The following is a 23824-nucleotide window of genomic DNA, read 5'->3' as shown; positions in this document are numbered from 1 at the left end:
CAGGATTTTAATGTAAACCCAGATTTTTACGCAAGTATGGAAATCTGTATCCCACTGGGTGCTTAAAATGAAAAGGCAAGTTATTGGTTGGTGCATAATAACTTTTTACCAAATCAACCAGAAGTTTCAGGGTGGTTATAGGAGATTAAAACTCAAATAATTCAAAAATAAAAGGAAGAATAATTCATGCCAGTGAGACGATAAAGGAGCTTTCTGCCGAACCCGGCAGCCTGAGTTCCATCCTCAGAGCTAACATGGAGGGAGAAAACCACCCTCTCAAGCTGTCCTCTGACATACACACATGAACACACAAATACACATGCCTGCTCATGCATGCACACACACACTCACAAATAATTGTAATTTAAAAATCTGAAAACAATAATTCTGAAAATTAAAAGCCTGATGCTCTACAAACTGAGCTATCCAGGATTCTTAACTCCTACAATTAAAATCAGGAGTTAACACAAGAGTGAAGCTTTTCAAGAGGTACCTACATGGCTCATTTATATTCCTAGAAAAAGAGGGGAAAAAATAAAACCCCCCAAAACCTTGATCTCTTTCAAATAGACTAGTCAGTTCCAGAAGGGAAGGGACTCCCCCCGCCCCACAAAATTAGCCCGTAGGTATAATAATTTAATACTTAGAGGATCAGTAGAATATTTTACAGATCACTTTACATTCTCCCTCATGACCCATCAAAATATGTGTCTGAAGAAGTTAATTTTTGGCCCTGCTTATGATTAATTCATGAGGCTTCAGCAATATGCAAAGTGAGAGGCACAAATTGGCTTCTATGCAATACCTTCAAATGCCTCTAATTATTCACGGGGGAAATGGCTCAGCTAAAGGACCCACAGAGGTTCAGGGCGGCCACGGAGCTTTCAACCTAGCAGGTCAAGGACTCCGTCTTCTAAAACAATAAGTCAGCATCATTATTAATTCAGATCTGATGGAGAGCCTTCCCATTATTAAACATGTGGTTCTTCAAGGTGTTGGCACCCACAAGTTCCACACTGGTTTTTTAAAATTAAACCAGGAGTTAATGCAGTCTGCTCGGCTTTCACAGAAGGCAAAAGGGCCTTCCGAAGCTCAACAAGAAAACAGACATGATTATTCGTAATGAATACTGAGTACTCAATTAACATGGGCGCTCCAAAGAAACAAGTAAAACTCTTCAACCCAAATAAATAGGATGAGGAGTGCAGAGGATTAGCACTGGTCCACAGCTTACTGCTCTAATCTCATCATTAGATTCTATCACAAAAGAACGAAATTCAAGAGATTAGCATGACATTTCATTAAGAATGCTTTTGCTGTTTGCAAGAATATCATATGTAGTGTCTCTCTACCATAAGCTATCCTGCACTCCTGGAGAAAAGAAACAAATATTGAGAGAAGAAAAATGATACGACCATATCTACAGATCCTTGGTCCAGACGTACTCCATCCTCGGGATTAAATTTAATCCAAGTGGTTGATAATTTGATTGGGAACTCTCATGGCATTGAGTTGGCGGCGGGGAGGGGGACCACAGAGAGAAACTGAGAATCAAAGAGGAGCTGGAGATGAGACGCCCTCAGCAAATAGTGGGTTAGTGTGCAGTTTGGTGAGACTGTAAAAAGGGGGCTGGAGCGGCCGGAGATGGCTCAGTGGATAAGAGCCCTTGCTCTGCAAGCATGAGGACCTGAGTTCGAATCCCCAGCACCCATGTAAAAGCTGAACATGGCAGTGTGAGCCCTATTACCCTGTCACTGTGGGGTGGAGACAGGAGGCTCCTAAGAGCAGCCAGCCTAGCTCAAACAGTCAATCAGCGAAACAGCGAGCTTCTGGGTCAGTGAGAGACCGTCTCAAGGTAATAAAGTAGAGAGTAATGGGGAGGACTCCAGATGCCCCGCTCTGGCCTCCACACACAAGCAGCAAACACACAAGCACATGCACACTGAGAAAAGGGATGGTGTGGCTTCAGGACATTTGGAGCACTGCCCTTTCTGAGAGGAAACATACTCCTGGGATAGCCACATGATTGAGTCCCCTCTCTTTCTTTTCTTTTTGACAGGGTGTCTAGCCCAGGGTGTCTTTGAACTCCCTAGATGCCAAAGATGACCATGAACCTCTGATCCTCCTGCCTCTACCTCCCCAGCTCTGGAATACAAGGCTGCACCGTTAGCCCAGTTTATGCGGTCCTGGGGCTGGAGGTCAGGGATCAGTGCATGCTAAGCAAGCACTCTACCCACGGGGCACATCTCCAGGCCAGAGCTGTGTTTCTAGTAGAGAAAGCAAAGGTATGTGCTCCAACCCGCAGGGCGGGCTTTAACTTCATGTGCTGTTACACACAGAGCTCTACAGTCTTTGCACACCTGGCCCTTAGTTGTAATCACACTTGTTACCGCCTGCCTTTGACCCTCACCTGCAACCTCTCAGGATAACTGGAGCGGAGGCAAACACGGAACAGGCAGTTTGATTTAGAGGAGACTCGAGAACAACTCAGTATTTATGGCTTGGCTTCTGCTTGCCTGCTGGTTTTGAGACACGGCCTGACTATGTGGTCCTGGCTGGCCAGGCACTCACTATGTGGACCAGACTGACCTCACCTCGCAAAGGCAACATTGCTCAAGTTTGGAATCTACTTTTTTGCTGGTTGAGTTTGGGTCTTTGAGACAAGGCTGAACCGGACAATGCAGGCTGATGGCTGGGCGCTCAGGACCCTCCTGCCTTTGTGTGTACCACACCTAGCTGTGACTTGGTATCTACACATTGTGGATGTATACAAAGGCTCAGAATAAAGGCACTGAAGGTAGAGATTTTATTTTCAGCCCATGACCCTCAGTCTCTCTGGAAAACTGGGCCAACCAATGGGTTAAGTTTAACGCTTTAAATTATATATATTTTAAAGGTCGACTGTAACAAGTCAGAAACACAAAGTACAAGTTAACTATTCAAAGGCAAGACATGAAGACTGGGGAGGGCTGGGGGTAAGGGCACTTCTGTCTCAGCACTGGGGAGGGCTGGGGGTAAGGGCACTTCTGTCTCAGCACTGGGGAGGGCTGGGGGTAAGGGCACTTCTGTCTAAGCACTGGGGAGGGCTGGGGGTAAGAGTACTCTTTGTCTAAGCAGTCGGGCCTGAATTTGAATTCTGGACACTGTGGAAAAACTTCTTGTGGTCACACAAGCCTATAACCCCAGTTCTGTGGGAGCCAGAGACAGGATGCTCCCCAGTACTTGGTGGCCACCACCTTAGCTCCAGGTCTTAAAGAAATGAGGTGGAGAGAGACAGAGCAGCCTCTGTGAATGCACCCACCCCACACATGTATGCTACACATATGCACACACACAAAGTAAAGCATAAGACAGTTTTTTTTGTTGCTGTTTGTTTGTTTTGTCTTTTTGGTTTTTTGTTTTGTTTTGGTTTGTTTTTTCAAGACAGAGCTTCTCTGTGTAGCTTTGTAGACCAGGCTGTCCTCGAACTCACCGAGATCCACCTGTCTCCGCCTCCCGAGTTCTGAGATTAAAGGCGTGTGCCGCCGCGGCTGCTGTGGGGACAGGTGTGGACCACCATATGCAAAGCTGGGGCTGAAGTGGTGTGGCGGGCTTCGTGCCGATCCACAAGCTCTCTCCCAACTGAGCCGCATCCCCTCCCACACAGGATGCTGACCAATACAATCACTCCCTCCACTCGAAGCCCGACATCTCTTTCTCCCCAGGTTCTATGTCAAACAGTTCCTTAAGCACAGCGGAGAAGAGCTGGCAGGAGAGGGCAGCGGGCTTTAAATTCAATTTAATGTGCTTTGAGCACAGCACAGTCGGTGCAGGGGTCTCCGCGTGGGAATCTGAAGACTCTGTGAGATCTAAACCCGGTGTCTTCATGTCAAATAAAACCAAGGGGAGCCCCCAAATGCATTGTGGGGCCTTTTAATACTGGCCTGTCAGTAACATGAGCCAGGGCATCTGGATTTTAGATATAACAGTAAGAATTTGATAACACTTCTAAACAGATTTCTCTCTCTCTCTCTCTCTCTCTCTCTCTCTCTCTCTCTCTCTCTCTCATCCCTCTTTAATGGGAGACTGATGATTACTTGAATTAAGAGAAAGTAAGAATAAACTACTCTAACTCTGAAATCTCAAGAGGAATTAAATACAGTTTGATTAATCCTCTGCTCTACTGAAACAATCTTGAATATTGAATATTGAAACAAAGACACACTACAAGCTCTCTAGTTATATCCCTGACGTTATGCCGTGACTTACGTAGTCTGAGAAAAACTGACATGTGAGTGCTTGCTTTGTGGGACAGCCAGGACAGACTGTCAGGTGACTATAACAGCATATATATATGTTAGTTCTCAGAGCAAACTGAGGTCCAAAGAGGAAGTTCTATTCCCTCTTCTCCAGGAAAACGGTATATCCTTCCTTTTGTATGTGAGTGTGTGAGTGTGTGTGTGAGTGTGAGAGTGTGTGAGAGTGTGTGTGAGAGTGTGTGTGAGTGTGTGTGTGTGTACACGTTTGTGTCCATGTGCATGTAGAGGCCAGAAGTGAACCATAGGTGTCATTTCTCACACACCATACACCTGGCTTTTGAGATTCATTTCTGTTTATTTTATGTGTATAGGTTTGTGTCTACATATATGTCTGTGTATCACATGTATACAGTGCCTGTGGAGGCCAGAAGAGGGAGTCAGATCCCCTAAAACTGGAGTTACAGATGGTTGGCTGGGAACTGAACCTAGGTCCTCTGGAAGCGGTGTTAACTGTTGAGCCATCCCTCCGCCCCCACCTGGCTGGTTCTGAGGTAGGGCTTCTCACTGGGTAAAGTAGTGTGTTGGCTCTCTAGCACTCACGTAAAAAGCTGGGCACGGAGGTCCATGTCTATACCCCAATACTTGGGGACAGTCTCTGCAACCCACGGGCCAGTCAGCCTAGATGAGTTCCAAGGTCAGTGAGACCCTGTCTCAAAAACTACGGCGGACAACAGCTGAGGAAGATATTCAGTGCTGACCTCTGGCCTTCACACGAACATGCACATACATGAACTTATACCCATGGGCTCATAGGGGCTGGCACTATTAGGGGGAATAGCCTTTTTTGGAGGAAGTGTGTCCCTGGGGTGACCTCTGAGGTTTCAGAAGCTCAGGTGATATCCGGTGGCTCACTCTCATTCCTGCAGCTTGTCTGTCCTGTCTGCCTGAGCGCTCAAGCTTCCTGCCATGCTGACAATGGACTAAACTCCTGAAACTGTAAGCCAGCCCCAATTAAACGCTTTCTCTTAGGGGTGTTGCTGCGGTCACGGTGTCTCTTCGCAGCAATAGAAATCCTAACTAAGACACACACATACACAAACGTATACACAATCTACACACGTTTTAAAAAGGTTTACATAGAATTAGAAGGCTTGCAGGGGTCAGGATATGTTGTGTTTCAAAATGGCTAGAAGGTCAGGTTTGGCATGTCCCCAACAAAAATAAGTAATAAATGTCTCAAGCGACAGACTTGATCATTGTGTGTGAGTGTGTGTGTGTGTGTGTGTGAGTGTGTGTGTGTATCAAAATATGGCACCCTACTCCACAGAGTGCACAAATACCTTTATTTATAAATACATAAAATTGTTACAAACACATAAAATCATTATGTGTCAAAACGTGTAACAAAATACACGGCAGAGGTAGAGCCGGGTAGTGCAGTGCTTGTCAGTGTGTAGGAGACCCTGAGTTTAAGCTCCAGCATTGCCAGAGAAAAGGAAAACACAGCCTTCAAAGACAAATACTAACAGGAATACAGGAGGACGGGCTGAGGAGAAGGCCTCAGTTGGTAAAGTGACACCTGCAGGATCTGCTTTTTTATTCCATGGGGGGGTGTGGGGGGGGAGCCAGGCATGGTGGCATGTGTTTGCAATCCCAGTGATGTGCCAGCTGGAGCAGGTGGCCCCCTAAGGCTCACTGGCCAGACAGCCTAGCCTACTTGATGATTTGAGACCCTGTCTCAGAAAACCAAAGTGGCTCCTAAAGAATGATAGTTGCAGCCGTCCTCAGGTCTCTATACCCACACCTACCTGAACACACACACGCACACGCACACACGCACACACACACGCACCACAAATAAAGGAAGGGACGTCTGTAGGGGTGCATCCTGGATCTCTTTTGGAAGCCCAGCCAGCATTAATTACCGAGTCTAGACTATCACTGTTACAATGTTAATGTGCAGACAGCCATTGGGACCCTGTCAGGAAAGCAGCAGGAAAGCAGGAGAAATGATCAGGAAAGGGCCTGGAACCTTAAGGAAATGTGAACCTCACACTGAAGCAGTGAGAGCCAGAGGCCTGCACAGTGCTTCTCTCTGTAGTACATAGGATGTGGGGGCTGGGATGGGGAGCAGGGGGCGGGGTGGGGAGCAGGGGGCGGGGTGGGGGGTGGGGGCTGGGGTGGGGGCGGGGTGGGGGCTGGGAGCTGGGGGCTGGGGTGGGGAGCAGGGGGCAGGCTGGGAGCTGGGGGCTGGGGTGGGGAGCAGGGGGCGGGGTAGGGGATGGGGGCTGGGGTGGGGAGCAGAGGATGGGGTGGGGGCTGGGGTGGGGGCTGGGGGTGAGGATCAGGGGGCCGGGTGGGGGGCTGGGGTGAGGATCAGGGGGGGGGTGGGGGGTGGGGGCTGGGGTGGGGATCAGGGGGCGGGGTAGGGGGTGGGGGCTGGGGTGGGGATCAGGGGGCGGGGTGGGGGCTGGGGTGGGGATCAGGGGGCGGGGTGGGGGTGGGGGCTGGGGTGGGGAGGAGGGGGCGGGGTGGGGGCGGGCTGAGAGCTGGGGTGGGGAGCAGGGGGCGGGGTGGGGAGCAGAGGATGGGGATCAGGGGGCGGGGTGGGGGGCTGGGGTGAGGATCAGGGGGCGGGGTGGGGGAGCAGAGGATGGGGATCAGGGGGCTGGGGTGGGGGCTGGGGTGGGGAGCAGGGGGCGGGGTAGGGGATGGGGGCTGGGGTGGGGATCAGGGGGCGGGGTGGGGGCTGGGGTGGGGATCAGGGGGCCGGGTGGGGGCTGGGGTGGGGGCTGGGGTGGGGAGCAGGGGTAGGGGATGGGGGCTGGGGTGGGGAGCAGGGGGCGGGGTGGGGGTGGGGGCTGGGGTGGGGAGCAGGGGATGGGGTGGGGGCGGGGTGGGGATCAGGGGGCGGGGTGGGGGCGGGCTGAGAGCTGGGGTGGGGAGCAGGGGGCAGGCTGGGGGCTGGGGTGAGGATCAGGGGGCGGGGTGGGGGCTGGGGTGGGGAGCAGAGGATGGGGTGGGGGCGGGGTGGGGGCTGGGGTGGGGATCAGGGGGCGGGGTGGGAGGTGTCTGGATGGAGGCAGAGGGAAGGAAGGGGATGGCAGAAGTGACCCATACAACGAAAACCAACCCCAGGGGAGTTGTGGGATTATTACAGAATTACAGAACCCCGAGGCTGGCAAGAGGCCTCCCTTCGGATAAGCAGTACTGTCGTGGCCCACTGTCAACCTCACCATAAAACATGGCCTGCTTTATAAGGGTCGCTGAGCCATGAATCCTTTCTCACAGCAGAAGAGATTCCAAAAGAACAACAGGGATACAAAGAAGAATGAAGTAACAAAATAGGGCTTTTCTTTCTGAGGTGGATTAGCCCACGAAACTTCATTAAGAACAACCTTTAAGTCCCATCAGTTAAACGTCTTGATGAAACTCCCTCCTCCTTCCTGGAAGTTGAGTCGGATTTCCCTGTTTGATGTGTGTTGTGCAGGTGTGTGCACTTAGAGGCCAGAGGAGGGTGTCAGTGTTCCGTTCCATCACCCTCCACCTTGCTCTTTCCAGGGGGTCTCCCACTCAGCCTGGAGCTAGGGTGGCAGCTGGCAAGCCCTGCTGATCTCCTGTCTTAGTCCCCCACAGCTCCGGGGGTTATAGGTGAATATGTGTGGCCACGCCCAGCTTTTTATATGTGTGCTGGGGATCTGAACTCAGGCCCTCATGCTTGAGCAACAAATGCTCTTAACCACTGAGTGGTCTTCCCAGCCCTAAAGCAAATGCTTTTATTTATATAAGTCCACCAACAAAAATGGGCGATACTGTCAGGAATATCCCGAGGGGTGGTATATGCTGTGTACTACTGTGTGGAATATACCACGGGGTCCCAACACCCAGGAAAGGCTGCAGAGGAATGGATGGAGCTTGCTCTCTCCTCCCAGATCCCCTGCCGGCTTTTTCTTGTCCTCCTCCTCCTGCAGGAAGTCAGGATGACACATTTATCGCACTGGCATTATTCCCATGGCAACTGGCTGTGATAGCAGACTGACAGCTCTTCAGCGAGATCAGGGAGTGAAAAGGGACTTTGCTGACTTTGAGTCTGTCTCTTAAGCCTCCCTGAAGCCTAACCAGACGCAGGCGGGAAGGGAAATTCCCTAGAAATGTCACACTTGACAACTCGACGCCCACTTGTAATTTCCTGCCATTCTCGGGGGACCCTGCGTCCTCCCCGGATATAACCAAGGCTTGCTCCCCAGAGGACAGAACACAGCTCTCGGAAGCAGAGGAAATTGTATCTAGGAAGGACCCATGTGCTGCCTCGCCAGGTCTCGAGGGCATTTCGGGGATCCCTGGCTAAGCCCAGAGGTGAGCCCACAAAAAGGATCCAATTTGGATCAAAGTCTGATCAAAGCCTTAAAACAAGAATGGGTAAAGCACTTGATTTGTAAGCATCAGGACCTGCACGCCATCCTCAAAATCCACATTTTAAAAAAGGCCAGATGCAGGGCACACACTCGTAACACCCCCCCCCCCCCAGAGTGGACACAGGCAGGTTTCCAGGGCTCACTGGCTGGCTGGCATATGATCCTTCCTTTACACACACCTACAAATATGGATTACACACCCTTTATTATTTTAAAATATTTAAATGTGGTTAAGTATGTGTGCATGTGTGTCTGTGAGTGGGTGTGTATATTGTGTGTTGGGGGAGGGGTACAGGCAGAAAGAGGGCATTTGATTCCCTGCAGCTGGAGTTACAGGCAGTTGTGAGTGCTGGGATGCAGGCGCTGGTTGTCTGGCAGAGCATCAAGTACACATAACTGCTGAGCCACCTCTTCAGCCCCATGTGTATGTTTTAAATGGTGTTGACATTACACAATCCACTCTATCCATGGGATAACTACCGGCGCCAGTGATTCAGACAGGAAACATGAGAGGGAACCTGGGGCCCTTCAGAAGGTGGCCCTGAGGAGGCAAGCTCCTATAGACCTAAAAGATACAAGGAAAGCGGTCCTGGACCACGGAGCCCAGGAGGAAGAACAGTCTTCAGCAGATGCGCATGAGAAAGTCCTTTCCCTTACTGCAACCTCCCTGGGGCTCACCGTTTATTTATGACTGCCAGTCTGGAACTAATGGCTGGTTGTTCAAGGTCACCCAGATGGACATAATGGACATAAATGGGTTCTGAGGCCAAGCCTTGGGGGCTAGGGTATAACTCTCACCTCCTTGGCTCTGCTACATAGACAACATCTGTTTCAGCATGCATCTGTCACCCTAACAAATGTGTGGAACTATTTTTGACATGCTAACTGTTCCTTCAATCCATATAGTTTTTCATTTATCTTTTCTATACTAGCTACAAGGTTGTTTGCATGAATGTCTATGTTGTATGTATAAACACACACACACACGTTCAGGTGCATGTATCTCTGTGTGTGTATGTGTGTGTGTGTTCAGGTGCATGTATCTCTTTGTGTGTGCATGTGTGTGTGTGCGTGCACATGGAGGACAGAATTTGAGATCGGAAATCTTCCTCAGTTGTTTTCCACCTTATTTTTCTTTTTACCTTTAAATTAATTTTTAAAAATATTGTGTGTGTGTGTGTATGTACGGGCATACGTGTGTACCCGTGCTCATGCTCAGTAGTCATGGAAGTAAGAAGAGGGTATGAGAATCTGAGTTATAGGAGGTTACAAGCCGCCCAGTATGGGTGCTAGGATCTGGACTTGGGTCCTCTGCGGGAGCAGTGTATATTCTTAGCCACTGAGCCATCTCTCCAGATCTTCCACCTTATTCGTGGAGCTCACTGACTGGTTAGCCTGGCTGGCCAGTGAGCCCCAGGGACCCTCCTGTGTCCACCTCCCCAGCGCTGAGATAGCACAGTGGACTACGGCACCCTGCCTGCCTGCCTGCCTGCCTGCCTGCCTGCCTGCCTTCCTGCCTGCCTGCCTGCCTGCCTGCCTGCCTTCCTTCCTTCATTCCTGCCTTCCTTCCTCCCTCCCTCCCTCCTTTCCCCTCCCCTCCCTTCCCCTCATTTTACTGTGAGTGCTAGGGATTGAACTTGGGTTTTTAACCCAGTAAACACTTTACCTTTCACCTCTCCAAGTCCTGAAGAGTTCCTCCGTGGGACTAGCCATTTCTTATGCGTCATCTAACATACTTAACATGCGCATTCATAGTTTGTTACTCTTCCCTTAGGTCTGTGTCTTACTTAGGGTTTACACTGCAGCGAGGAAGACCATGACCATAAGAAATTGGGGAGCAAGGGGGTTACTTCAGCTTATAGTTTCACATCACAGTCTATCGTTGAGAAGTCATGGCAGGGCAGGGACTAGGGCAGGAGCTGAAGCAGAGCCCAGGGAGGGAGCTGCCCACTGCCTTGCTCCTCGTGGCTTGCTAGCCTGCTTTCTTCTAGCACCCTGACTACCAGTCCAGAGGTGACACCATTCATGGTGAGCTGGGCCCTCCCACACTAATTATCAATTAAGAAAATGTACCACGGGCTTGCCCTCAGGCCAGTCTGGGGGGCGTTCTCTCACCTGAGAATCTTGCTTCCTGAATGCCTTTAATTTATGTCAAGCTGACATAAAACTAGCCAACACAGCCTCTATCATCTTTAGGGACACCTTTTGCCCTCTATGGCCTCTCCTCTGAGGTCATGAACTCATGTTTTTATTAGGTGACAAGATGGCTCAACTGATAGAGGCACTTGCTGCCAAGACTGAAGTCCTAAGTTCCATTCCCTGGGACCTACTTGCTGGGAGGACAGAGCCAGCTTCCACAGGTAGTCAGTCCTCTGCCCTCCATGCGCTTACCAAGGTACAGACCACCACACACCCAGCCACCCCCACACACACAGATGTGTACAAAAAAAAAAGTATAAATTTTGTTTTTGAAACATGGTCTCCCCGTGTAGCTCTGGCTGTCCTGAAACTCACTCTGTGGACCAGGCTGTCCTCAAACTCAGAGAGATCCACCTGCCTCTGCCTCTGCCTCCTGAGTGTTTGGATTAAAGGCGTGCGCCACTATTCCCAGCAAGCAAAAGTACTTTAAAGTTATTTTTACATTGTACCATGAATTCAGCTAGAATTTCTTTTTAAAATAGAGATTGAGTTAAAGATTTGAAATTTATTTCCTAGAAACTCACATAGTCTTTTGGCTAATTCATTTCTTCCCTGCTTATTTGCAAGATGTCAACTTTATTATATCATAGTCTTTTTACAGTTTGCACTGGATTTGACATTGCTTTACGCTGAGCTACCTACCCATTCCCACATCAAAAACGGTCTGTAACGACCATTTTGGTGACGGCTTTTAAAGCAAGCCAAGCTTCTTCTAGGTTCGAGAAGTCTCAATTAGACAAGTGCCACTCGCTATAAAAGATGCTTTTGATACACCAAGGGTCAAGTTAAAAATCGTTTCTCACTGACACAAAATAAACATTCAATACCTATTTAGTATATGACTTTTTCAAAACAGTAGAAACATTAATTCATTATTTATTTATTTACAGGCAGGCTCTCAGCAGATAGTCCAGATTAGTCTTGCAATGGTTATGTAACCCAGGATGACCTGAAACTCATGATCCTCCAGCCTCCACCTTCCCCGTGCCAGGAATGAAGGCATGCACCCCCATGCCAAGAAAGAAGTCATTATAAATAGTCCCAGGTTTGATTTATTTCCAGGGAACTTGATCCTGGATGAAGTTACAGAAAATGATACAAGCATCGGAGAAAACGATTCCTGTGCATAATTCATCGAGACAGAAAAATGATTTTTAATTTCAAAAAACAATTAATCTACTATATTGATAATATAAACAGGCACTAATTGCAGCAAATTATGCAGACTTACTACAGAGATCAAGTTTATGATTTCATAACCCAACATTTTGTGTGTGTGTGTGTGTGTGTATATGTGTGTGTCTGTGTGTGTGTGTGTGTGTGTATATGTGTGTGTATGTGTGTGTGTATATATGTGTGTGTGTGTATGTGTGTGTGTGCGTGTGTGTGCGTGCGTGCGTGTGTGTGCGTGTGCGTGTGTGTGTATATGTGTATGTGTGTGTCTGTGTGTGTGTGTATGTGTGTGTGTGTCTGTGTGTGTGTGTGTGTGTGTCTGTGTGTGTCTGTGTGTGTGTGTCTGTGTGTGTGCGTGCGTGCGTGCGTGTGTGTGTGTGTGCGTGTGTGTAAACGCCCATGGAGATGCAAGAGTCTGTGTGTACAGAGACCAAAAGAGGACATCAGTTGTCCTGCTGGCCATCTTCTTCCCTTGAGGCAGGGTCTCTCACCGAATCTGAAGCAACTGGCAGCCATCGAGCCTTGGTTAGAGACCCTCTTATCTACACTTCCCACCCTTTGAGGTTACAGGGGTATACATAGCCACACTCAGCTTTGTGTTTGTTTGGTTGTTTTTGTTTTTGTTTTGTTTTTTGAGACAGGGTTTCTCAGTATTGTTTTGGAGCCTGTCCTGGAACTAGCTCTGTAGAGCAGGCTGGCCTTGAACTCAGGTCCTTGTGCTTGCACAGAAAGCTCACTGAGCCATCTCCCCAGTGGAGACATCACTGTCAGGAATTCACATAGACCACGTGAATCCTTCAAACATGAACTCCTGACGTGGAAAGTGACTCAAAGAACAGTTGTCCAGAACAACAACAACAACACAGTGTAGCCCTCACTGTCCGTGTTTCTTACCTACCGTACACGGGAACCTAACGAGGTGTGCGGTGTGCACTGTGACACCATCTTGTTCTCTAACCACAGAGGTATGTCACAGGCAGCGTGTGCCTTCTGCTCAGAACCCCTGCTCATATCCATGCACACACTGAAGGCGTAAGTAGAATAACACTGACATCTAATGGCCAGGAGATGGACCACACAGCATTTCTTTCAAACAGAACTGAACACACATTCTAGGCTGAAAGGCTAAATCAGGTAATTTCCCCACTGTACACACCAGGCTTATAGTTTAAATTCCACAGCTTGGCTGGCCCTGAGAGTCTTGAGTGAATATCAGAAGTTACGCTTCATGTTGTACAAACAACATCTCATTTCCTGATTCTATATTAGGTCCACTAGGTCCAATTCTCTCCAATAGTGCTGATGACAGTCAGTAGTTATTGTACTAATAGCCTGTCAATCATCTGAAATGACCCTCACCGGAGTTCCAACCAAACCTGAAAAGAACTATTTATTTGCATTCTGAACGTATGCAGAGTGAATTCCAGTGTCCTCGGTCAAAGGGTCAGAACGCAGAGCAATCTCAGCACAGGGGCTTTGCTTTGGGAGATTTTTCCAGATACTATCATCCAGGGGTCCTTGCACACAGGCTGGGAAGCCCAATGCCCCTCCATCCACCCCAGGCTTCTCACCGATTCCTGAGTCCTTCAGCGTTCTGTCTTCCCTCAGCAGGAGTGTGTCGTCATCCTCCAAACCCAACACAAGCTCATTTGTCTAGAAGGAGAGAATCCCCACTTGATCAGTACGCTTGGCCAAGATGTCCTGAGAGTAATTCTTGGAGGGGATGGGGAAAGAGCTGAGTCAGGAAAGTGTTCGCCCCGCAAGTATGAGGACCTGAACTGGGAACCCCATGCTGTGTAATCCCAGTGTTGGGGTGGAGACAGGAGGGTCCTTGACACTCACTGGCCAGCCAGCCTAATTAAACAGCAAATCCCAGGCCCAATGGAAGACCCTGTCTCAAAAAGGAATATGGATGGGGCTGGAGAGATGGCTCAGAGGTTAGAGCTCGCTGCTCCATCAAGAAGACTGGAGTTTAGCTCCTAGTACCCATGTTAGGCAGCTCATAACAGCAATAACTCTAGCTCCAAAAAGCCCTTCTAGACCTACAGGCATCCTCACTCACTCACATGGCCACACGCAAATAGCAGACAAAGAAAGAAATATTTTAAAAAGTAATGTGAACAACACTAGAGGGAGTCACCAGCACCAACTTCTGGCTTCTATATACATGTACCCAGAATGTACCTGTGTACACACCCATGAACGTGTAAATACCACACACACACACGCCCACATACAGATGTAATAAATAATAAATGAAAATGAATTGAAGATTTTAAAGATTCTCATGACCCAGGCATTACACTAGGTGCTAGAGGTATGAAGAGGCATGAATAACAAGATATGGCCCCTTGGGACTGGAATGTGGTACAGCCACTAAAGTTTGCCACAAAAGTGCCAGGACCTGAGTTCAAAAGCTGGGCATGGTAGTGCAATCCCAGTGTTGGCTCTGTGGAGAAAGGAGGGTCCTGGGGATACGCCAGGCAATGTAGCCAAATCATGAGCCCCAGGTTCAGTGAGAGACCCTGTCTAAAAGGTAAGGTGGAAGCCAGGCATGGGGGCATATGCCTCCTACCCCAGCATTCCCAAGGCACAGGCAGATCTCAGTGAGTTTGAAGCCAGCCTGGCCTACACAGTGAGTTCCAGGCCATGACGACCTACATAGTGAGTGTCAAATAAATAAATAAATAAATAAATAAATAAACAAACAAACAAATAAATAAATAAAAATAACAAGCAGGGAGCAATCCAGGAAGATGTTCAGTGTTGACCTTTGGTCTTCATATGCATGTGCACGCCTGTCTCCACGCCCGCGTGCACACGCATGTGTGTGCGCACACACACACACACACACACGTGCAGACGCACATGTACACACAAACATACTCATACCCCCACAAAGGTGTGTCCCGTATCCTTGAGTAGTTAATCTAAGAATGAGTTGACATTTTTAATGAGGAGTCTGTGAAAGGCCACGGAGGCTCAAGAGAAAAGATGTTCCCATCCTGTCTGAGAAGCACCTGAATAGTCAAGAACATATGAATGAAAGCACAAAGCACATACACACACAGCTCTCTTCGGGTAAGGGACACCTTGCGCCTCTGTGACAGCACCCACCAGGGCTCTTGTGGCCAGCACCCATACACAGGGTTCCAGTGTTTGCTTCTGGAACTGTGTTTCTGGTATAGAATTAGGAAGGGATTAGGCTGCCAGATGACAAGTGGATTCTTTACACAACCTGGGTTTTTTACCACATTTTATGCCTATTTTGTATAAATATATGGTAGGCATTCTTTTTACACAGACATTCCCTTCTCCCACCCCATTTTTTGGTTTTTTTTTTTTTTTTTCCATTTGTTTTGGTTTTGTTTTTGTGAGACCGGGTCTCTCTATGTAATCCTAACTATACTAGAACTCCCTATGTAGACCAGGCTGGTGTTGAAGGATAATCTTTGTGTACCATGTAAAGCTGTACCGTTGCCTAATGCGCCTTCTGATTGGTTTAATAAAGAGCTAAGTGGAGATAGCTAGGCAGGAGAGATAGGCAGGACTTCCAGGGAGAGAGAGAGGAACTCGTGATTAATCTAGGTGCACAAGGGATGCCAGTGAGACACAGAAAGCATCAGACAGAGAGGGCGAGAGGTAGTAGCCATGTGGCAGATTAATAGGAACAGGGTAGTTTAAGTTATAAGAGCTAACTGGGAACAAGCCTAAGCTAAAGGTCAAGCTTTCATAATTAATAGTAAGCCTCCATGTCATTATTGGGGAGCTGGCAGTCCCCAAAAAAGAAAGCTTGCTACTGGCTGGCCTTGAACTCACTGGAATCCTCCTGTCTCTGCCTCCCAAGTGCTGAGATTAAATGCATGTGTCACCATTACCTGGCATTTTACACTTTAAAAATCTACTAGTAACAAGTACACATGAATTAGCTTTCTAAATCTTAAATTTCATGTTATTTATTAATTGTGTGTATGATGAATGGCTGTGTGCATCCCATAACAGAGGTCAAAGGACAACTTCCACCATGTAGGTCCCAGGGGATTGACTTCAGGATGTCAGGTTTGGCAACAGGTGCCTTATCCACTGAACAATCTCACTGGCCCTGACTTGGATTTACAGGTATGTGGGGTACATGTACATATACATGATTATAAATGTGCACGCGAATGCCATATGTCCATAACAATTTTCTACTTTCTTCAATTGCTCTCTGGTATTTTTACTGTTGTCATTTCTTCTCTTCTAAAGTCTTTACTTTGAGACATCATGGAGAACCCTCAGGTGCATATAGAGAAGACAGACCTGGGGGTCGGGTAAAGACAATCTAATCAGAAAACACCGATGCCAGGAGCCATAGTTGGAGCTGAAGTTGGCGAGTACGGCCCACAACAATACGAGACAAATGGAGACATGGTGTTCCCGTTCTTACTCCTTACCCAGTTCCTCAGCTGAATCCACAATCCTTCCCGAGTTGCCACGTCCTCATGAGCTCCCCAAAGTCTCCCTCCGCCACGCCCTCGCTCACACACTGGTGAGCAGGACACACTTGGCATCCATACTGTCAAACCTGTGATCCAGGCCAGCTAAGCCTCAGCAATACACGTGGTGATGCTTGGCGTGCACACAGATCAGTGTACCTTGGCTAGGTCTCCACAAGCTACCATGTTGGCAGTTTGGTAACTAAAGCCAGCCTTCAAGACAGCAGGTCACAGCCCACACTCAAAATGCTTCCTCACCTCTGTCTCTGAGGTCTCTGAGACAGGGTCTTCCTGAACCTGGACTTCACCAATTCGGCGAGGCTGACCTGGCTCCACCTTCCCAGTGCATCTGACTTTTACCTGGGTGCCAGGCAACCAAACTCAGGTCCCAACACCTGCAAGGTAAACACTATTGACTGAGCCACATCCCAGCCCCTACTTTCCCCCCCCCTTTAATTGGGAAGGAAGGCTATAGAAAGCAATCCCCCCCAACAAATAATTCCTAAAATAGGAGACATTTTAGACACCCATTTCCATTTGCTACTCCCAATTCTAGCAACACCTGTGAAACTGGTATAGCGGAAACCGCACCCATCAGAAACCGCACCCACCAGATACCCCACCCACAGACACACCTTTGCTTTGTGAGCTTGATGAAGAATCTTTAGTGTGTCTGAAAGAGAAACAAAACAAGTTCTTAGTTCACCCAGATTTATCTAAAGCCTCTGTTGTGATCATTAAATGAAGGAACTGGAAAATCCAAAAGTCTTTCTTTACAAATGTACCTATTTAAAATCTGCCCTGCTGTAAAAGAAAATGCACTTTAGCAAATTATTCAAAGTGTAGGAGTTCAGAGGTGGAGCTCAGTGGTGGACTGCTCTCCTGGCCTATGAAGGTTCTGGCAGGAGGAAGGAGGGACCACAAGGAGAAACGGGAGAGGAGGGAAAGGAAGAGAAAGGACAGAGAGGGAGGGAGAAAGATACACAAAGATACTTTACACTGAGAGGTGTGCAACCTTTTCACATTGAGTGATAAACGAAACTGTCATCTACAAAGTTCATAAGCAGGAGCCACTGAATTACCAGAAACAAATTACAGGAAACTTGACAACGTTGTAGGTAAGTGTCACTTTTGTACTGGGCTTCACGAGGCCTGTGGGCCAGACATGCCCATGTGGGTTCAAAGCTTAGGCCTTTGACATGTGACAGTGGAGTAGAGGAGCTGGAACTCTAAACAGCAAATACATTACTCCATTTTATCTTCTAGAGCCACTAAAAGCTAAGAGTGAACATTAAAAACATCCATATAATAAATCTTAAAAAGGGACAGCTAGGCAGGAGACAGAGGCAGGCAGATCTCTATAAGTTCCAGGCCAGCTTGGCCTACAGAGCAAGTTCTGGCCAAGGCTGCATGTCTTTAAAATAAAAAAAGATACAAGTGAAGAAAAGTAGCTTTTAAAAAAATCCCTAATCCTTCGGGGCAGTTACAAGGCCTGCAAGTCAAATAGCTGGACTGAAAAAGTGCATTCAGAATTCAAACATTCTTGGCTCAATGGTCAGGCAAGCACACCAACGGCCACAAGACACCAACATCTGTTATTCGTTTTGTGTATATATGTGCACTTGTGTGTAGGGGTGCATACATGTCTGTGGCTGCACATGCACACATGTGTGCATGCATCTATCACATTTTGGCATGTGTATACACATGAGTATGCATGTGTGTATGGTTGCATGCATGCATGCATGTATGGGTGCATAGCATGCATGCTCATATGTGCACGCACACACATGAAGAACAGAGATTGCTGCCAGGTGTATTCCCCTATTGCTCTCCATCCAGGGTTTAGAGGCAGCCTTTCACTGTACCTGTCAGTGTTGGAGCTCAGATGGAAAGGTACCCTGGCAGCTGGGAACCAAGGAAAATCACAAAGTCACTGTAAGCTTTGCAGTTTGCAGCTCTGCTCCAGGGAAAGATTTCCCCAATGCAAGTGTAACAACTCTGCCTGGGCAGCAGAGGTCTTCCTCAGCAAAGCCAGCACATATCTGGCACATATCTGCTCCGGTCCAGAGAAGGGATACAGCTGGGCCTCACTAGGGGAATGTTTCCCCATCAAAAGTGTTACAATTCTGCTCCACTTCATCTCAGGAGAAAGTTTAACAGCTTTCTACATACATTTCTAATACTGCTGGGCTTCTCAGTCAAAAGTCATCACACGGCATAACAAACCTCACTCAAGAGTTACTGGGAAGGAAACATCCAGGAGCAGCAGCAGAGTACCGGTTTATATGGGGTTTCTTGGGTGGGTGGGGGGGCTTTTCCAGGGTGGCTTGGGATTGGTGGGGTTTTGTAGCCTAATTCTGAGGCAAGCTCAGAGACGGGTGGGATTTCATGCTCAGGGATCTTAGGGGTTGGTGGAACTCTGTGCTCAGGGGTTGGTGGGATTCTGCAGCCTGACTCAGGGGCAAACTCAGGGACTGGCGTGATTTCAAGCTCTGGTCCTGAGGTCACGTCGGGATCAGGTGTTTTTCCTCAGTCCCTATTAGCCTGCAGAACCTGGAATTCACATACTCATCCAGATGGAGGGCCAGTCTCCAGGGATCTTCCTGTCTCTGCCCTGCCAGAGTTAGCATTTTGAGAGGGTACTGGGAGGCAAACTCAGATAGTTTGCTTGTTAGGCAAGCATTTTACCCATTGAACCTGCTTCATTTGAACACAACCGCACTCTGTAACTACTTGTGCTGAAGCCAGGCCATACCACATTTTTGCCACATACTATTTCTCTACACTTGGGTGACATTCGAACCCTGAATCTTCTGCCATCTGCATATGGTTGAAGATTGTGATCTCTGCGCTATCTGATCAGGCATCTGCTTCCTCCACCATTATGGATTCTGTCTGCAACCACAAACCATGTAAACTCTTGCATTTAAAAACACTTTACAGACCCCTCTAACTCTAAAATAATAAGTCCCAGTTACACAGCAGACAGAGGGATTCTGTGTACATGACTTCTACAAGTGTTGGGTTCTCCACTATGAAGAGACACCATGACCATGGCAACTCTTATAAATGAAAACATTTCATTGGGGTGGCTGGCTTACAGTTTCAGAGGTTCAGTCCATTATCATCGTGTCAGGAAACATGGCGGCATGCAGGCAGACGTGGTGATGGAGGAGCAGCTGAGAGTCCTATATCTTGGGATGCCACTGACTCGCTGGGTGGTACCCCAAGCATAGGAAACCTCAAAGCCTACCTCTACAGTGATGCACTTCCTCCAACAACCACATCTCCTAATAGCGCCACCCTTTGGGGGCCATTTTCTTTCAAGCCACCACGTTCGTTCATACACTGTGGATTACTCATTATGTTCTACAGTCAGGCTGGAGAGAGGGATTAGTCAGTACAGTGCTGACTTACCTGAGGTCCATCCCCAGAACCCATGTAAAAAAGCCAGGTTTAGTGGCACACATCTATAATCCCAGCACTGGAGAGGTGGAGACCAGTAGAGCCCTGGAGCTCACTTGGCTGGTCAAGTCCAGCCAAGTGAGTTCCAGGTTCAGTGAAAGCCCTGTCTCAAAACAAGTAAGGTGGACAGTGCTAGAGGAAAATACCAGATGTCCACACACACCTGCATAGATGTACAGTCCTCTATCTACACAACTACAAACAAATGAGCTATCGTACAATGCAAAATACATACTTTAGATTTGTTTTCTATTATGTGTGCATGAGTGGATGTATATGCACCATGAAAGAGCTGGTGCCACCCAAAGGCATTTGGTTCCCATGGAACTGGAATTGAGGGTGGCTGTGAAAGGCCATGTCTGTGCTGGGAATCAAACCTGAGTCTTCTGCAAAAGCAACGATTTCTCTAACTGCTGAGAAATCTCCCAGACCCTAATGTGAAAGAAATGTTCCAGTAGGGTTAGCAAACCCACTATAGGGGAAGCTACATTTACTTAGCAGGACAAAAAAAAATGTGTGAGCAAGAATTTTCACCCAGATTTGTCTCTTCAATAGAAATGGGCAAAACCAAGGAAAGTAAAGAACAATGTCCCTGCATCAAAAATACACCAGGCTAGCTGGGTGTAGTGATGCACACCTTTAACCCCAGCACTCAGTAAGCAGAGATGTGCAGATCTCTATGAGTTTGAGGTCAGTCTGGTCTACATAGAGAGTTCCAGGTCAGCCTGGGCTACACAGAGAGACTTGGTCTTGAAACAAACAAACAATGAATGAATGAATAAATAAATAAATAAAATCTAAAGAACCACATACAAGGCTTAGCAGAGTGTAGACAAGTTGGGATTGCTGCGTATCTAAATGCATGGCAGCCGAGCCCCGGGATAAATGGCTCAATCAACAGCTGTAGATGCTCATTAAATAGCAGGAGGGTCTCAGCAATCACAGACACTGGAGGCTGTAGGAGTGGGCCCTTCACCCAACAGCAGGGAACCGGTGACCTGCAGCAGAAAGGAACCCTGATGCTGGGCCCTCCACTCCTTCACGCTCATGTACCCTTCCGTTGCCACGAGCCAGACAAGCACCAGGTAACCAGGGTAGGTGGAAAGCTGGCACGAAGCCTTTCCTAAGTGACACAAAGCAGTGGACTGTTCCGCAGCCGGACCCGGCCACAGAGCATCTCCACACCTGTCAGGGTCCAGTGCTCCTGCAACTCCTCCCCAAGGTCCTGTCTGGTCATCTGAACATGCAGAGGCGCCGTGATGCAAGGACGTTAATGAGACAGTTGTTCTACATGCCATTTTCTACCCCAGTGAGACTGAGCAATCTAGAGATGGCTACACTATCTTGTTTTATATAGAGTGTGTATGAGAGAGAATGTATACTGCATATGTACGTGTATGTACGTGTGTGTGTGTGTGTGTGTGTGTGTGTGTGTGTGTGTGTGTGTGTGTGTAGGTCAGAGGACAACTTGGACTGTCCTTCCTCGGGAGCCATCCATCCTGCTATTAATTTATTTACTTATGCATTTATTTATTTTTGATACAGAATTTCTCACTGGTTGGTTACATTAGGCTGGTCTGGCCAGCAAGAAGATACCTGTCTGCCTCCCCAGCTCTGGGATTACAAACAGGTGCCATTGTGCCCAGCATGTTTTATAAGGGTTTGGAGGATTGTCCAGCACTTTATCAAATGAGCCATCGCCATCTCCCCAGCTCTGCTTTTGTTGTCTTAAAAGTTATCTTTTAAAAGACCTGCCCTTACATACATTTGCCTACGCACACACATACACACACAACATATGCAAAAGGAGAAACTGTAATTTGCAGGTGGATTCAAACTTAAGATTTTGAGGTATTATTCAAGGCGTTCTCCTTCAAAACCAGTGAAAGGCACAATTGGGAAGTTTCATATTTACCTCAATCATGCTTTTTACTCCTTTGTCTGCTCCACTACTGCGTATGTAAATGCTTGAGGGCTCATAAATCAAAGTACTTTCCACTCAGTGCTTCTGCCTCCTGCCCGGCCGCCTCTGCAACCTCACAATTAGACGCTGGGTATTAAAATGCAGGCACACGCAGACTGTGATTTCGAAAGATTGTAGGTCATTGGTTGCCCTATCAGATGGGAATGGAATGAAAAGCCACTCTAGAAAAGGACTTAAGGTAATAAAAAATTTACACTTTCAAATGCCTGTGCTAATTAGCAGAAATATTTATTAGATGCACTGTAACTCTCAAGCAGGGACTCAAATCCAAGTTTGCTCAGTGCCTCTTGGAGGATGAGGGCCTAGATGGTCTTCATAACAAATAATGACACATAGCCTCTGGCTTTTGTTACCGGTATTTTTATGTTTTACTACATTTTATTTATTGTGTGTGTGTATGTATGTGCATACATGTGTGCCAAGGCAGGGGATAACTTGTGAATTTTAGTTCTCTCTTTCCATTATGTGTGGGTCCCAGGGATTGAACTTAAGTTGTCAGGATTGGCAGCAGGTGCTCTTACCTGCTGAGCCATCTCACCAGCCCTTATCTGTCTGTCTGTCTGTCTGTCTGTCTGTCTGTCTACCTACATACATACACACCTACCTACCTACTTACCTACCAGTGAGACGGGGCCTCATGTATCCCAGGCCAGCCTTTATAGCTTGCTTTATACCTAAGGATGATTTTGAACTTTGGACCCTCTTGTTTCCACCTCCCGGGTGCTACGGGACTACTCATTTGATGCAGTAGTAGGGGTCTCACTCTGTGCATGCAAGGTAAACATTCAAACAAGCCAGCCCACCCTCAGCTCCTGTTGTTTAGGTCACTAGCTGCAGCACATAGCTGGAGCATGTTCACGTTATTGGCATCTAAAATGCTAAGCCACTTCTGCGACAGGGTCAGATGCATTCCAGGTTGGCCTTGAGCTCCATTTGTAGCTGATAATGACCTTCAACTTCAGATTCTCCTGTCTCATCTCCTGACTGCTGGATTACCAGTGTGCACCAGCACACTGGATTACAAGGATGCACCAACACTCTGCGTTTTATTCATGAAACCCAGGGATTCCTGCAACTGTGTAATCTGATGGAGCTACATCCAAAACCCTAAATTACGTCTCTTCATTCTTAGACCCCTTCCATTTTTTTCTTCTCTGATTATCTGGCAAAGAAACCACATTTATAAACAGTTTTGCCAAGCATGTTATCCCTCACAAGCACATTACTTCCCTACACAATTACAATTGACCTTCACACACGCTGACTCCTATATCCCTTACCAAACTTCCAGCTTCTCTCTCTCTCTCTCTCTCTCTCTCTCTGTGTGTGTGTGTGTGTGTGTGTAGGTAGGTAGATAGCCAAAGACCCTCAAAAGCATCTCTGATTCATATGCTAAGCAACATCAATGATATAAAGATAACAAGGCATATATATGCATAATAGACTGTGAGTGTATGTAGATACCCTTGGGGTGTGTGTGTGTGTGTGTGTGTGTGTGTGCTGAAAACAAACTTACCCATGCTAAGCACACATCCTTCACTAAGCTAAGCCTCCTGCCCCTCCAAAATGACTTCATTTTATAGTAAATTAATATTTGAACACCACATTTAAACTCACACCAACAAAAATAATGCATCTTTTAAAATAGTAAGAAAAATTAGTTACCATATTTGTAATTTCTGAGTGGCGGAGGCAAGCTGGTTCTCAAAGGGATATCTGCAAGACAGAATGATGATAATTTGTTACAAAATATTCAAATAGCATGCTGACTCTTTCAGTCCTGTTCTCTAAGACTCACAGGGCGGATTCTTTCCCCCTTTTCCTTTCCTTGAGCAGGGTCTCACATAGCTCAGGCTGTCCCTGAACTCC

The 23824-nt window shown here is 47.5% G+C and overlaps 1 protein-coding gene across 1 annotated transcript in view; it reads right to left on the bottom strand.

The window, feature by feature from the left end:
• Positions 1-23824, bottom strand: part of CUNH2orf76 (chromosome unknown C2orf76 homolog) — a 55375-nt gene that overhangs the window by 161 nt on the left and 31390 nt on the right. Inside the window, exons 3-5 of the mRNA XM_051204032.1 lie at positions 23621-23671; positions 17139-17176; positions 13597-13678 (exon numbers count right to left, since the gene is read on the bottom strand). Coding sequence (XP_051059989.1) covers positions 13597-13678; positions 17139-17176; positions 23621-23671 — 171 coding nt within the window. The remainder of the gene's footprint in view (positions 1-13596; positions 13679-17138; positions 17177-23620; positions 23672-23824) is intronic.

The sequence above is a fragment of the Phodopus roborovskii genome, unplaced genomic scaffold (genome assembly GCF_943737965.1).
Source record: "Phodopus roborovskii unplaced genomic scaffold, PHOROB, whole genome shotgun sequence".
NCBI classification, from domain to species: domain Eukaryota; kingdom Metazoa; phylum Chordata; class Mammalia; order Rodentia; family Cricetidae; genus Phodopus; species Phodopus roborovskii.
The sequence above is the reverse complement of the archived record's forward strand: the minus strand, read 5'-3'. Positions and strand labels throughout refer to the sequence as shown.